This window comes from Sinocyclocheilus rhinocerous, unplaced genomic scaffold (genome assembly GCF_001515625.1).
Source record: "Sinocyclocheilus rhinocerous isolate Xijiao unplaced genomic scaffold, SAMN03320098_v1.1 scaffold603, whole genome shotgun sequence".
Classification (NCBI taxonomy): Eukaryota; Metazoa; Chordata; class Actinopteri; order Cypriniformes; family Cyprinidae; genus Sinocyclocheilus; species Sinocyclocheilus rhinocerous.
In genome coordinates this window covers 2,981,091-2,997,571 of record NW_015656630.1, presented here as the reverse complement: position 1 = coordinate 2,997,571, position 16,481 = coordinate 2,981,091, and the positions used below count along the sequence as shown (strand labels likewise).

At 37.5% G+C, this 16,481-nt stretch overlaps 1 protein-coding gene across 1 annotated transcript in view; it reads right to left on the bottom strand.

The window, feature by feature from the left end:
* The window catches only part of LOC107720697 (poly [ADP-ribose] polymerase 14-like), a 13,193-nt gene extending 2,014 nt beyond the window's left edge, over window positions 1–11,179 (bottom strand). The window contains exons 1-15 of the mRNA XM_016528494.1: window positions 10,967–11,179; window positions 10,310–10,404; window positions 9,844–9,874; window positions 9,490–9,608; window positions 9,251–9,281; window positions 8,826–9,023; window positions 5,170–5,397; window positions 2,635–5,075; window positions 2,066–2,293; window positions 1,322–1,531; window positions 1,042–1,150; window positions 733–882; window positions 561–623; window positions 264–446; window positions 1–113 (exon numbers count right to left, since the gene is read on the bottom strand). Of these exons, the coding sequence (XP_016383980.1) occupies window positions 1–113; window positions 264–446; window positions 561–623; window positions 733–882; window positions 1,042–1,150; window positions 1,322–1,531; window positions 2,066–2,293; window positions 2,635–5,075; window positions 5,170–5,397; window positions 8,826–9,023; window positions 9,251–9,281; window positions 9,490–9,608; window positions 9,844–9,874; window positions 10,310–10,404; window positions 10,967–11,141 (4,374 nt within the window). The 5' untranslated portion in view covers window positions 11,142–11,179. The remainder of the gene's footprint in view (window positions 114–263; window positions 447–560; window positions 624–732; window positions 883–1,041; window positions 1,151–1,321; window positions 1,532–2,065; window positions 2,294–2,634; window positions 5,076–5,169; window positions 5,398–8,825; window positions 9,024–9,250; window positions 9,282–9,489; window positions 9,609–9,843; window positions 9,875–10,309; window positions 10,405–10,966) is intronic.
* Between the last annotated feature and the right edge of the window lie 5,302 nt (window positions 11,180–16,481).

Genomic DNA, 16,481 nt, shown 5'->3' with positions numbered 1-16,481 from the left:
GAATATTAGAAACTTCACAAGCCGTAAATGCACCGGTTTCTTTTTCTTTACAAAGTCAACAACTGCATCAACCATTGCATCTGCAACATCAACTGGTTTTGCACCACCCTGACCTAAAGGGTTAAAGACCGAAAAGGAAAAGAATAAGGAAGTGAATAATTCACACAACATGTCAGTTTAAAAATAGTAATAATTATACAATAAGTAAATAAACAAAACTCTCTGCAATTATGTAAAAAATAAGATCACACAAAGTTGCTCACCAGTGCCAAGAGCCGGGAAGGCAACAGAAGTAATCTGGCGTGACTCACATAACTCCAAAACAGACAAAACAGCATCCTTAATTTCAGATGGACTATTGCGTCCGATAATATGGATGATGTTTCCACATGGAAGCTGCCCAGATGAGGTCACAATCTCTGTTTGCTGTATATTTGATGATCCCACTATTGGGGGGGGGGGCGCATATTTACCAATAGCACCTAAAGTTCATTTAGATCTCTTCAAAAAGGTAATGTACATCAACAAGAAGATAATTGCACATTTGAAAGAATACAAACCAAGCTGTGAACATTCTTGTTCCACTTGTACTCCAGCAGCGTCTAAAATGGCCTTGGATACTCCTGGATTACAAAGTAAAATCAACTGTCATATTATAATTCTCTTTGAATGTGAAATAAATAATAAATTATTCATTGAAACAGGTAAGACAGTGTGTATAGTTGGATTAACCTGCTTTCAGTGAAAATGTCTGATTTGAGGAGTTAACAATGGCATCAGTTTTTTCTTTAGTTATGTCTCCTGACGAAACCTCCAGAGTCACTTGACCCAGCTGCATAATGTGCACCCCAAGGGAGGGAGAGGAGACTTTGCCAACGACCCCTAAAGAAAAACATGTAGATGTATGTATGGGGGGGGGGGGATATTGTCACTGTCCTAAATATATCTGTGACATTTGGATATATTTGTTATTAGAATAAATATTTGAGCAAAATATATTCAAAAAATAAGTGTGATGGACATCAAATAAGAAATTGTTACCAGAGGTCTGAGCTGACTTGCCAGAAATGTTTTTTTTAATCTTAACATGTCGATGTGCTTCTTTTGTGATGGGACCCTGAATCCCATGTCTAAAGACACTGGTGAAGCACTAATAGATAAAGCACAGAAATATACAAGAAAACATGTGCAACTACGTTAAATTATTAAAATAGTTTATAGTTTAAACAATAAAAGTGCATATTTTGACTTGGTCATACTCTATGAGATGGAAAAACTTGACTGTGATTTTATGGTTCTTGAATCTAATTTTGGCACTCACCTCTACACTCTCCCTGTCAGAAGGGTGCACAATCACAGTTACCTCTCGAAGGTTTGTAGAGTTAAATTCCAGGACTTCTGTCAGCATGATTCTGGCCACTAGATCTTTAGGAAACTTAAGATTCCCAGTCCCGATAGCTGGGAATACCACTGACGCCATTCTCCAGGTTTCTGCATTTTTCAGGCAATTTCTGATGATCTGACTGAGTACCTTTTAAATTGTAAATAAATATATCTATTTTAATCTTTAAAGCAAGATCTCCATCCCTGCTCCTGGAGAGCCACCGTCCTGCAGGCTTCGGTTCCAACCCTTCTTCAACACACCTGCCTGTAATTATCAAATAACCCTGAACACCTTGATTAGCTGGTTCAGGTGTGTTTGACTGGTGTTGGAGCTGAAATCCGCAGGACAGTAGCTTTCTAGGAGCAGGGTTGGAGATCCCTGCTTTAAAGACAGTACCATCTAATCAGGGGTTTTCAAACCTGCCCTGGAGAACCCTCAGCATTGCACATTTTGTATGCCCCCCTTACCAGACAACCAATTTAGGTCTTGCAGTCTCTACAAATGAGCTGATAAATGGAACCAAGTGTGTTAGATGAGGGAGACATACAAAATGTGCAGTGATGAGGGTCCTCCAGGACAGGTTCAAAAACCCCTGATCTACTGTGAAGCCTACATATCACACACGTGCAATATCATTTAATGTTTAAAACAAACACCGGGTGACAAAATTGTTATTCTCACCTTATGTTCTGAGCCGTTCCAAAATGGGCAAACTACATGGAAGACTTTTTGACATTTCAGTTTATAACCATCTGTGATGACCATTTCACCATAATTCACATTGTTTAAGCGAGCAGCTGTGTTGATTTCTGACTGGAGCTGATGACCAGCAGTCTGAAGGAGTGCTTGGGAGATGGCACCTTTTCTGAGGTCCAAGTCCTCTGACACAGTGTTTACAATGACATCAGCCTGTAGGAGAAACAAAGGAGACAATAGAAAATAGTAAAATTTACTTGAGAAGCACAACATATTAAGCAGAGGTGTAGCTTGTTCTGTAAAAAAGTCTGTGGTACACTTGAATATGGTACACAGAGTGTGACTGACCAAAGCCACTGGCTTGGTTTTAACTTTTTTTTTTTTAATTATAACTCAAACTTTTTTCCTTTTAAGAATTGTTATGTATTTTCATAGGGAAACAAGTGGGGGGAAAGCCTAATTAAAAACATTAATATTAAATAAAAGTCTTTAAGAAGTATATGGTTGCTATGTATGTTCTTTCTGTCAGATTTTTTAATTAACAGTTCACTTACACTTGCATCCTGGATGTTCCCTTTGCACAGAGTGATTTTTAGTCCCTCTTGTGTAGTTTTTCTCTCAAGAACAGTTAACCCTTCAGAGTTATCTGATCTGCCACCATAGCTTGAGATTTCTCCTCTCCAGTGTGCTTGTCCTTCAAAGTCTCTATTACCACAACCTTTGGGGTCTTCAAACTCTTGGTTTCTTTGGCCATAGTTTCCATGGCCATGACCACGACCACGACCACGGGCATTTCCACGATACCCTTGTCCATTGTTACTATACCCATGAGGTTTGATTTGATGAGGGAAAGTCATTTTGGGGTTATAAGCAGCAAACTCCTTTCTGACAGCTTGAGTCATGGCATTCACAGTACTGCCATTATTGTCAACCAAGTGAATTTCAGTTAATGTGCTATTGGAGCCTCTGTGGTTATGATAATCAATGTAGTCACGCACCTCCTTGGCGATTGTTTCAGTGCAAAGCTCAAGAGGACAACCAAATACCCCTGAGCTAATAACTGGAATTGCAATAGAAGAGCAGTTTCTGCTTGACGCCTGGTTCAGGCTTTCCCTCACAGCACGTCTCAGGCGTTGCACAGTGGTACGTCTGTCTGAATCACTAAAACGAGGTCCAACAGCGTGCACCACATATTTACAGGGAAGACGACCAGCGTCAGTGATGAAGGCATCTCCAGGCTTCAGAGCCCCATTTGCTTTTGTGTGTTGGTCACAGGTTTGCTGCAGACTTGGTCCAGCAGCTTGGAGAAGTGCTAAAGCTAATCCACCAATGTGCTTCAGATCTTCATTAGCAGCATTGACCACAGCATCAACATTGATCTTGCAAATGTCTGCCTTCCTGACAGTAACAGTTACTCCACCTGGCATTCGAACCTCACAAGAGACCTGGCCAATATCTTCAAAACTACCTTCAGTAAATTCATTTTCCTCCTCTTCCAGCATATCATCTTCCTGAAGAACCACCACAAATCTTTTTTCCTTCAACAGCATTGAGAGCATCATTTTACCCTGCTCCAAGAAGTATTTCTTTGCTCCTGCCTTTTTAATGATCAGTGTGTCTGTGTAGAGACCATCTGCCAAACCTTTAAAGAAGGTCAAAGCTGGCTGGACAAAAGTACGCTCTCCAGACAGTTTGATCGAGGGTCTCTTTGAATCAAAATTCACTTTCATCTTATCAGACTTAATAAAATGCTGCCAGTCTTGTGATTTTCTGTCTTTTATTAATTCAAATGCTGCATGTGATTTGACACGAACGGTTTCTTCAATTCTAGTGTGTTCCTCCATAAAACGTCTTAAGTTCTCACTGACTTCCAACACTGGTTCTCTGAATCCAGTCACTATTACTTTGTCTGTCTGTGAAATGTGTATAGACACAGATGTTTTTTTGGAAGTATTGAACAATTTGTGCAATTGCTTTTTGAGATCCTGCCACGCTGGCATTTGAAGGACACCCTGATCTTCTACAGTGAGGTCTTTGGTTGTGAGAACTGTATTCACCTTCTTCTCTGCCTCAGCAAGTGCTCTTTCTGTGCTTCCAATCACAACAACATCTCCATTTTCGATTGTGTAGACAGCAGTTATTCCATGAGATATGAAGAGATCTCTGGACATTTCATTACAATCCATTGATCTCAGGAACTCCAGGATTGAACGGTTAATCTGTAAGGGCTTCTGTTTTATATTAATTTTCTTCTCAAGGACCCAATTCTTGAAAATTAGAATTTCTGTATGAAGACCTGATAAATCTAATCTGTTAAAGTTTTTGTTGTAGTCAATGTGCAGGTGTGGAGAAACAGCACTTGTCAGACCATCTTGTTCAAGCAGAGAGTACATGGCAGGAGAAATCTCCATGTACTCTGTCACACTGTTCTTCTCTCTCTCAATTTGATTTGTTGCTCTCTCTAAAAATTTCTCTATGATGGGTTTCAGTCCAATTATCTCATGGGTCATTCCTGCCAATGTCAGCACCCCTTTAGAGGCATCCGTATCTATGAAAACCTGATCTTTCACTACTTTCTTAACATCACTCTCCACTTTAGACCACAAGGTTTGTGACACCGGCCACTCAGATGTTGTGTAGTTTGAGATGATTTTCTTGAAGGCATCAATGGTATTCTTACTCCAGCCATCAATGTGTCTTCTGGTAACTCCTTTCTGTTTCAGTAATGCTGGATCAGGACTGAGCAAAACTTCAGGTTTGTCCATGTTTATGTGGCAGAAGTGTGAGCTCATCTGGTCTTTAATGGAGGAAATCTGCCCTTTCTTGAGGATGAACTCCCTGATGGCAGGATGTACACTGACTGTAATGGGTTCAGGCAGCTTCAATTGTGGCCTGTTGCTACCATACAAAATTGTATCCAGTGATTTAAAGTAGGGATATATCTTGACTGGAACATCACAGATGTTATTCTCTTGCTTCAAAACTCTCTCTTTGGCTGAAAAAGAATAAATAAATGCACTGATGTTGAAGTGTCATCACTAAATATGTAACTGTAATAGCAGACTACCAGCAATTGTACGTGTATGTACCTTCTTCCTCCTTAAAGGTAATCATGGCTGCTTGCTCTGATGGAATTGTGATAACTTCCTCTACTGGACCGCCCCATTTCTCAAAATACAGTTCCAGCAGCATCTTGGTAGCCTCAGCTGGAAGATCCTCCACCCGCACACATGTGCTTCTCTCCAGTGCACGGGCCCTCAGATTATACTGCTTGAACTTTTCATGTGTCCTGCTGTCCTCAAGGAACTTTCCTGCAGCTGTAAGAAGTAATATTTTACAGAATGTGCCACACACATTTAATCAAGTGACAAAAGCAAATGTGTGCAACTGTATGTACAAGTACAGTATTAAAACTCTCATATAATAACAGTGACGGGAAGCTTCATTCTTATTCTCAAAACGGTGATTTTGTGCAGTTGGTTTCAATGAATCAATTCAAAAAATGTCATCAGGTCTTTTATGTCGCCACATAATGACATCAATACTTCATGCAATCATCCCTGTAGGTGAAAATACACAGACCGTCCCACTTTAGTTCACGACCGACTTTCATTTTCTATTATCCATTTTTTTGTCTATTATTTTTTGCTCGCATATCTCCAACAACTGACTTGGGTTTTTTTTTTTTTTCTGAGCAAGGTGCCGCTGTCGGGGGAGTAAAAAGATAATTGCATCATCATTAGGGTTGCCAATTAACTTCAGAAGTGGGAAATAAGGGACAAATTGTGATTCTTTATAAGAAAATAAGGGACAGAATAAGGGACACTCAAAATATTTATAGATATAACTGCCTGCAGTTAAAAAGTTTTTAGAATAATCACACTTGTTTTGCTTAAAGGGGTCATATGATGCGATTTCAAGTTTTCCTTTCTCTTTAGAGTGTTACAAGCTCTTGGTGCATAAAGAAGATCTGTAAAGTTGCAAAGACTAAAGTCTCAAATCCAAAGAGATATTCTTTATAAAAGTTAAGAGTCAGCCACGCCTACCTAAAACGGCTCGTTCTAACACGCCCCCACATATCTAGGTCACTATTTGGAAATATTAGCATAATGCCGCCCAAATGTGCACGCAAAGAAAGAAGGCGTGGTTTCAGGAACAGCAGTCGTGTTGATGCAGCCAGGTCAGGGAGACACTGTGTTTCAGTGCCAAAGCAAAAGCATTTTATTTGGCCTTCTGGAAGTAGATGCAATTAGGAATCATTGGTTAAGATTTATTTAGAACAGAACAGCACAACCCAGATGTTCGAATTTGTGCAACGCATTTTATGGACGACAGTTTTTTGAACCTAGAAGAGTACAAGGCTGGCTGTGCACAAAGGCTATTTCTAAAAAAAAAAAAAGGGTAAATTCCGACTTTGCTATATGACAATCTGGCGCTTCTGAATCAGCGACTGTAAGTATGTTTTGTTATTAGTTTAAGTATTTGCTATTGACTGTTCAAATGCGGAGTTTTGCGCAGCGCAGAGTAACGCGTCGTGTGTGTGTGTGTGTGTGTGTGTGTGTGAGAGAGAGAGAGACAGGGTCACATCACAGAGTCAGCTGTTTTAACCGTGGCTTGTGTACTGCAAACACATACCAGCTTCATCACTGTGTCTGTCACGCGACTCTGTTGCCTTTTCGGGCTTGAACTGATGGTAAAACTAACCACATTATTAACTTTCTTGATATTTACTTTGAAAGCTGAAGCTGCGATTATGGTAAGGGGCGTTACATTTCCCGTCGTGCTTGTGGTGTTCGGCCAATCACAATGCACTGGTTCAGCTGGCCAATCAGAGCAGACTGTGCTTGTCAAAGGAGGGGGCTTTGTTGAAAACGACGTGTTTGAGAGAGGCGGGGCATAGAGGACCTACAATAATGTACAGTATTTGAAAAAATAATGTGTTTTTTGAACATTAAAGCATGTCAACATATTCTGTTATACCAAATACACAAAATAATGATCTTTAAAATAGCATCATATCACCCCTTTAACCTATTTATGTTCAATTATTCTAAATCTAATTTTAATGTTTAAGCCACCATGTCTTTTTGTGCTTAAACTGTCAAATACACACAAGTTTATGTTAAAAACACACATGAGTTACAAAAACAGCTGGTTATGTCTGTGAAGGTGACGGGTGGGAAATAAATTGCATGTTTATATTAGATCTGTGTGGCAGCAGCATAATATACCATAAATAAATCAATAAATCCACTGCTCTCTTGTCTCCTCTGAAACTGGGACTCTAAACAGTGTTCTGTGCTCATCAGTGCAGCCAAAGACAGAACAGTTAGCATGCTTTGCTCGAACTTTAGCCATGGCGTTAGAACTGGTACACCTTTGTCGCTTGCTAAAACACAATGGCGGCGTTGTGGGTGGAAACTTGCAGATTAAGGGGCGGTAATATTATAATAAGATCCTCCTTCTACGTCACAGTGCAATCTGAGCAGCTCATTTTTTCACAAGCTTGCAGAGAAAGGCTTTCCAAAACAAAGTTACTGGGTTGTTCTTTTTCACATTTTCTGAGTGGTAGATGCACCGGGGACCCGGTTATACCACTTAAACACAAAAAAGTCAGATTTTCATGATATGTCACCTTTAAGTAACTTGTGGATCAGTGCTGACAAGAGGACACAAATTGTTTCAAATGATGCAGTCCAGTTTGGTAAACTGGTTAATCAGGTGCACTAAAAAGTTCAATAACTTGTCATCACTAATTAAAAGTCAAATTTTATTTTAACAAAAAAAAAAAGTTATATGCAACAGGTAAACGTATTCTAACTTCCAGAGTTCCAGATCTAAGAACTCCTTCTCTAGTCCAAAAAGGGGCAAATGTAAAGCTAAATCAAGATTAGGTTTTTAGTGAAAACTAAAATCATGACTAAGGTTTTTTTTTTCCTTTTCTGTTCTTTTCTTTTCTGGGGACAATATATCATAAATGATGACACCTTTTATGCATATGCACACATTTAAAGGGGTCATGAAAAGGAAAATAAAAATCTTTATATTTACACATATAAGAGTTGAACCGATATACTGAACCTCCAAAACTATTTCCATAGCCTTCCCAAATAAAGCAATAAGCCCCAAGAAGCGGTGGTTTACAGTGAATTTATAACAGCTAAGGGGCATTCTTAGAAACGACGTGAAGCGGAGCATTTTTTTATGAAATATACAGTAGTGCCAAGAATTTTGTCTATAAAGGTGAAGCAATAGGTATAATAATTTTTTTATCTTACTGTGTGTTTGTAATAAACATCAGACCAGTGTTTAATGCTATCAAGACACCAAGAGTATCATTGTTTGAGTGGTGCTAATAAAATCAATGGACATTGTGCAATGAAGTTAGCCAATCACAGCAGTGGGTGTTTACTTAGTTTCAGGGGGCGTTACCTTTTGCAGAAACCTGAGTATTTTTCACAGAGAGTGAAAATGACAACGGAAAATGATGATATTTAAAATTATTAGATCTTTTTTGATGAAAAAACTTTGCAGACTTTATAAACTAACCTAAAGAAACATTTAAAATGTAAAAATCTGAAATTGCATTTCATTACACTTTTTAAAAAAAGTAATAAGATAACAAAAATAATGTTATAATAATAACAACAACAACTATTATTATTATTATTATCATGTGAAAATGTAAATGCTATTATGTAAATAACAAATGTAAATATATTTTTATAGGAGTAGAACAACTTACCACTGGGGTTTTTAAAGGTCACAACTGCTTTTCTTAATTCTGGTATTAATTCCATGCTAAAGTCATTTTCAGAAAGACTGCCGATGTTCTCCACCAAAAGAGTCAAAACATCTTGATTAAAATCATCTGGAAGGTTCTCCAGGACCACAGGACTTGACTCTTGAGGTTTCTTCGCATCCACATCAGTTTGCAGGACATCTTCAAGAAAATTAAAAGTGACACATGTTTAAATCCCCCAACAGTTAACTTACCCAGTACATGCAAAACTATCTTGAATTGTTTTGATGGTTAAGTACCTAACTGATGCCTTTACCACTGAAGAGTAAATTGTATCAGAATTAGTAAGATAAGATAATTATAAATAGTAAGATAACCTAACCAATAAAAAAATTGCATGTGCATATCCTTCCAGATGATTTACTTACTTGGTTCCTGATATCCACATGCCTGCTCCGTCTGAAACCACACAAGCGCAAAGCATTGGTGATTACTTAAATTGAAAACACTACCTGCCATCTTCCTACAGAAATTCTAAAATGCATCTACATCTCAACCATAAAAGCGTAATATTCGAATAATGAATGTTCTTATAGGCCATACTATTCATATATAGCAGTGACTTGATGCATTTTGTTAGTCCTAAATTTGTATTTAGTCCACTCACTCTTTGTCCAGTGCTGTCTGCCTGGTTCTCCACATCACTGGGTTTGCACACTTTTGTCTCGATTTGGTGACTGGTAGTGTTAATATCATTTTTAGCCTGGGAGAGCACACCATCTCGGCCTTGAACACAAACATCAGATGCATCACACCAAATCATTTTCTTATGTAAATGGCAACAGTTAAGTCTCTCTACAAGCAATAAAATAATACAGGATTACTTGGTCACTACCGAAGTGATATCTTCACCAATGAAAAGGAATGTTTAAGTCAGAACATCAGCAATGACAGCAAAATAACCCAACCAATAAAAGGTCACATAAGCAGTCAGAGAGTAAAGTCCACATTATTTACTTACTTGGTTCCTGATATCCACATGCCTGCTCTGTCTGAAACCACAAAAATGCAAAGCATTTATGAGTACATAAATGGGGAATGCTACCAAACATGTAGAGTAAGTTCTTTGTTCTCTCCTTTTCAACAAAATTAAGACATCCATCTTTCTAAAGAAACAATTTTAAGGCTGTACACTCTCAGGGAAAAACAAGGTAGAAAATATGTCACTGGGGTGGTACCTTTAGGTACACTTTTGTATGTTTTAGGTAATAATATGTACAACTGAGGTACTAATATGAACCATTTAGGTACAAAGGTGTATCTTTTAAAAAAGGTACCACCCCAGTGACAGTTTTTCTACCTTTTTTTTTTATGAGAATACCATAAAATAAAAATCATTTTTATGATAGACCATACTGACTTGACGCAATCTACAGGGATTATAGAGCTATAATTGTGCATTTTGTAACAAGTCTTACTATACTCACCTTTTGTCCAGTGCTGGGTTTGTACACTTTCAACTTGATTTGCTGATTGCCAATCGTAATAATGTGTTCTGCCTGGGAGAGCACGCCATCTCGGACTGAAATAAAAACAATCAGATTTAGTCAGATACATCACACAACTTCTCTCTTTTGTACCCATGTTATTATACACATTTGTGTCCTCATAAACCATATATACCAGTACACACACAGACACACACACACAAATAGAGGTAGATGTTATTATTATTATTTTTTATTATTATTATTTATTTTTATTTTATTTTTTGCATGTTCCATGATTTTTCAAAGTGAGGTTTCTGTTTCACTCTCTCGCGTTTTTAACCATTTTCAAAAATCATGTTTTTTTTTTCAATTAATCCAATTAATCTCAATCAAACGGCAGTTGGGTTATTTTGATTAAGTAAAAAATAAAAAAATAAAAATACAGCTAACTAACACAATAAAACAAAATAAAAACATGATAAGGTAATAAAAAAAAAGATTTTTGAAAATGTAAAAAAAAGTTATATGTTTTTGCAAATAAACTCTTCATATTGTGATATTTTAGTAGTTTTGACAAATGACAAGATCTCAACATTTATATTACATTTTAACAAACTAAATTAATGTTATTTTGTTAACATGACAATAACTTACTGTCAGATGATTTGAACAGAATCGTAGCAGAGTTGCTCCCGTCATTATATTGCACGAAGCAGTCACCTCCTTGAGATTTCTTACTCTGAAAGTAAATCTGAAGTTTATTTTTCACACCTTTAGCATTTTTAGCCTGCCAGTTTCCTTCTACAATGATGGGATAATATTCGTCCATCGTGAATTTTCTGGTTAATGAGGAAATGGCTTGCGAGTCACTGTATATAGATGAATCACACCCTCCTGTTTATTTTCACTTTTGCTTCCGCGTAAAGTAAACTTACTGTGTGTGGGTGTCTCCGTTTTTTTTTTTTTTATGCTTAACTTACTATAGGCTACGGCAACTAATTAGTTTACTCTGAATCATTTTGTGTTGGATTGCGTGTAAATAACCCTCTTTTGTTGTCGTTGTTGTTGTATGTGTGTTTTTTTGTTTGTTTGTTTTTTGTTTCCCCCCAGCAATCCAGGTTTTGTCAAAGTCCCCTAATTAGTTTCGTTTGGTGGCATAGGCCTACAGTAAGTCTACTTTGGGCGGTAATAGTGCTCTACAACCAACAGATGGCAGTATAGCCTCATCCTGGCTGTCTGATAACGCTGAACTTACAAAACTGAGATATGAGTCCAAACACATCCCAATCAGCTTGTAAAATAGTATTTTAATGTAAAAGATGCCAACTAAAATTTGTAACACAAATTTGTCACTGACAGATATTTAGAAACATTTTCAAAAACAGGCAATAGGATCTAGATGTTATTTTTGTTATTAACATTTCTCTTTCCTCAGACTTCTTCAGTTAAATAAATAAACACATACATAAACAAATACATAAATAGAAGCTTCTAAAATACAGTTTATGGCCTCTTATTTGTTTCTAGCTCAAGGCTTTCCTCTCACAGTCAACTGAAACAAGTTTAAAAGTTAAAATCTCTACTCTCTCTTCTGTAATTAGACCTGAATGCATAAATCTAATAATTACCATTCATCCAATTACATAAAAGTGCATGCAAACTTTTATTACAAGGTGTACCTTGTGAGATTTGGACTGTTATTAGTTCTTTGATCTCCTGTCACCTTTTGCCGTTTAAGTTCAATAACAGCTCCTTAACATCATTAGCCTTTATTCACCCAACTATGAGGGTCAGAGAAGGAGCGTCTGTCTGAGGACTGGTATAGTAGTACTGCTTCATGTGCAAGCACAGAGCCCTAAATAAATGATTATTATTACTGACAGCAACACAAAACTGGCTCAACACAAAACTCCATCAATTACCTCCCTCACCACACAGAAAGAAACACAGAGCATGGAATTCACAATCAGTGCAGGTGCGACTAAAACATGCTGTTTTGTACCTAAATTCGAATAAGAACAAAACTAATCATGCAAACCATGCCCCCCTTCTGACCGTCCTTCATGAAATATTGAATTAAGCTCCTCCTCTACAATCTTTCCATCTGTATGTACTACAACACATCCCTGGAAAATTAAGCAAATACACACACACACACACAGAGACAAGAGAGAGAGAGAGAGAGAGAGAGAGATCAACTATGCTTCACTGATTTTGTATGCAGTGTTGATACAGAAATCGAAGGAGAAGTCAGCATGAAGGTTTCTTGAGGATGGTACGCTATTTCTGCTCTTGGTTTTAGGGAGTAATGACGTTAGTGGAGAACTGTGAGTGGTTTGTGAACTCAGCTTCCAGGATCAATTAAAAAATGGAGCTCTGGTAAAAATTACATGATCACACAGGATCAATTAAAAAATGGAGCTCTGGTAAAAATTACATGATCAAAACTGACTTCCACAAGAATGGCATCCACATAATGAAAGCAATAAACCTTTCTCACATACTGTGATGGCACGTTTCCACAGTTATTAACATGGTAAATCTAACAATTTTTTATATTTTCATTTTTTTTTAAATGCAATGTACATTTATAAAAGTACAATTTGTGTTGTATTAACTTGGTATTACAGAAAACAAGTTTACGCTGCTGCATGAGTGTTTCTAATTCAACGAGAGTGAAGGCAAATTTGCCAGAAATGTGAAAAGAGTCTATTGTGGGATAGAAATGAAAATTTTGCTCACCTTAATGTCATTCCAAACCCTGTATGATTTTCTTTCTTTGGTACAACACAAAAGATGATGTTACGGTTGTACTGGTTGATTTTTTTTAATGCAATACAATGAATGTGGACTGGAGCTTTTAAGCTTCAAAACAGACCCAAAACAGATGCAATCTCATGTGTTCGATGGCACAACCATTTCAATGGCGCAACAACTGTTGCCTAAAGATGCTAGGGCCATCATGTACCATGTTGGATCACCAACATGGCACATGTTGGCAGAGTTATCATCATGTAACACTTGGCTTTAAAGGAATAGTTCACCAAAAATGAAAATGTACTCACCCTCAGGCCATCCAAGATGTAGATGAGTCTGTTTCTTCATCAGAACAGATTTGGTGAAATTTAGCATTACATCGCTTGCTCATTAATGGATTGCAGTGAATAGGTGCTGTCAGAATGAGAGTTCAAACAGCTAATAGAAACATCATAATCCACAAGTAATGTAAGTAATCCACAAGTTGAGTGTTGTAATAAACAAATCCATCATTAAGAGGTTTTTAGCCTAACAAACTGTTGCTTTCAGCTAAATAATGTGTCCTCTCCATAATATTGCATTCTCTGGTGAAAAAGTTGTCTAATCTGAATCAGGAGAGAAATATGCACAGATCAAGCACTGTTTATAATGAATGTGGACTGGAGCTTTTAAGCTTCAAAACAGACTCAAAAGAACTATAAGTACCATAAAAGTAATCCTTATAAATCATACCATTATTTGAGAGAAATTCAGAGTAGTCAGATCTGTACACAAATCATTCAGATCAGTTTTGCAAACTGGATCCACCAATTCATTGCTAATGTTTGACACAAAAGTATGCTTTGTTTGCTACCTACGACTAAAAAAGAAAGTTCACCAAACAATGAAATTTCTTTCATTATTTACTCATTTCATTCCAAAACTGTATGACTTCAATTCTTCTGTGGAACATACAAGAAAAGCCTCATTCATTTCATTACACTGAAAAGAGAAGACAGGATACAACAAAGTCATACAGGTTTGGAATTTTCATTTTTGGACAAATGAGTATATGATATGACTCTCTATTTATGTTTCTAGTAAATATACAAATACACAATTTAAGAATCCTATTATTTTTGTGTTTTTTTCCCCCTTGCACTTTAGACTCAAGTCAGGGAGAGCTCTCGACATGGTTTTGTTGGTGTGTGTGTGTGTGTGTGTGTATGTGTGTGCGTTGTTCATGGACACTAACAGTACTGTGTGGATCCCTTTTCTTTTTCAGAAGATGAGTTATGACAGTCACAACCAAATATTAGAACAAGAAGCACTATGTGACACAGAGAAAAAGAGAGTGAGTTACTGAAAATGTCCTCAGCCCAGTGAGGTATGAAACACTGTGGTCTAAAAACTGTCTGTCTCCTTCAGTTACATAACTATGTTGTGCGTTCGAGTGTTAGTGTTTGCGCACTACGTAACTTTAACCCAAACACTTACAAACCTCTCTCTCTCTTGAATCCCCTTGCCCTTGAACCTCACAGAATTGATTTTCATGTAGATTTCCTTATGCCAGCATCTTCATTGCTTACTTTTAGTCTTCCATAATTAATGATCGTAAAACTGTGCTCTATTTTGCTCACAAGGGCAAAATTTTGATGCATTCACCGTTTCTGTTAAGGGCAGCCAAAATGTGCTGATGTAAGGGGTCACATGACGCAAAAGACCAATCATTGGAGAGTTTCAAGGAGCACTTCTACTGCAATATTCAAGTAACACAAACCGTTAGTTCCATAAAGGCTCTCAGTACATTTTAAAATACTGATCGTGGTACAATAAAATTAAGCTTTATAAAAAGTATAATGTAAATATTCTTATTTAGCACAGCCTGATTTGAGATCAAATGTGAGAAAAGCTAGACTGAAGGTCTCATATCATCATTCAGGAATACCAAACAGACCTTCAAACAGAATCTCTCCAAAGAACCCCCAAAATAATAAACACCAGAACAATGCAAATCACATGAGACCAGCAACCAGGAAAAAATTCACCACAGCGAGAGAGAAAGCAAGATTATGACAGAAAGAGCCCAGAGGAATTTCTCTTGGACATGGATGGTCAGAGCGGTGAAGAAAAGCAGTGTGATTAAAGCACACATTCTCTCCTTTCCCAAGGGGAACATGAAGAAAACAATTACCTACGTGTGAATATGAGGGAAACAAGCAAAATGTTATGTCTGCTACTCTTAATGTAAGATGAGCTCCAAAAGCCTGGGATATTTCTGAGCTGGGTGGTGGAAAAAGCCTGCACAGTGGATTGTGCGTTTCTTAGAGTTGTTTATATAGTGTAGAGAGAAAATAAAAAAGAGGACAGAGAGGAAAAGAGAGAGTGAGGGGAGGGAAGAGAGCAGTATCACATGTTTTCATTCAGGGGCATGCATGCGAGTAAGGATCTTGAAGATAGTGTCTATTTTTACTTCAGGTGACATCAGGTTTAACACTCTGTTTTGTCCAGCACACAAGGAAAAAGCAGATACATGCTGCATTGCCATTACCTTTCCCAATCCCAGCCTTTTGTGAGCCATGGAGACCATGAGATGCTGGAAGTTTCTTCAGGTATTGTTGTCTATGCATCCTGAATCACAATCTTACACTGTTTCCGATGGGGTAACCATTGCTCAAGCAAACTGTCACCTAAATATGCTTGATCCTAAATAAAATAAGATAGGTTTATGAACATGCCTGGGCCATCATGGACCATGTTGGAACAACACTTGGGTTTAAAGGAATAGTTCAACAAAATGAAAATGTACTCACCCATCACTTGCTCACCAACGGATCCTCTGCAGTGAAGGGGTGCCGTCAGAATGAAAGTCTAAACAGCTGAAAAAAACATCACAATAATCCACAAGTAATGTAAGTAATCCACAAGCTGCATGTTTGTAAAAAAAAATCCATCATTAAGAGGTTTTCAACTTAAACCATTGCTTTTGGCTAAAATATGTGTCCTCTCCATGCTTTCTCCGGCGAAAAAGTCGTCTCATCTCAATCAGGAGAGAAATATGCACAAATCAAACACCATTTACAATTGAGAACAGTCCTAAATAAATATGTCAGTGGATTTGAGTGGACAACAGGAGATTTACTTTTTTTTAACTGGAGGAAGCATTATTATGGATTATGAACTTGTATTCTGGCCAGAAGCAATAGTTTAAAATTAAAGGGGTCATATGATGTTGCTAAAAAGAACATTATTTTGTGTATTTGGTGTAATGAAATGTGTTTATGCGGTTTAAGGTTCAAAAAACACATTATTTTCCACATACTGTACATTATTGTTTCTCCTCTATGCCCCGCCTTTCTGAAACGCGTCGATTTTTACAAAACTCATCGGTCTGAAAAGCGAGGTGTGCTCTGATTGGCCAGCTACCCAGTGC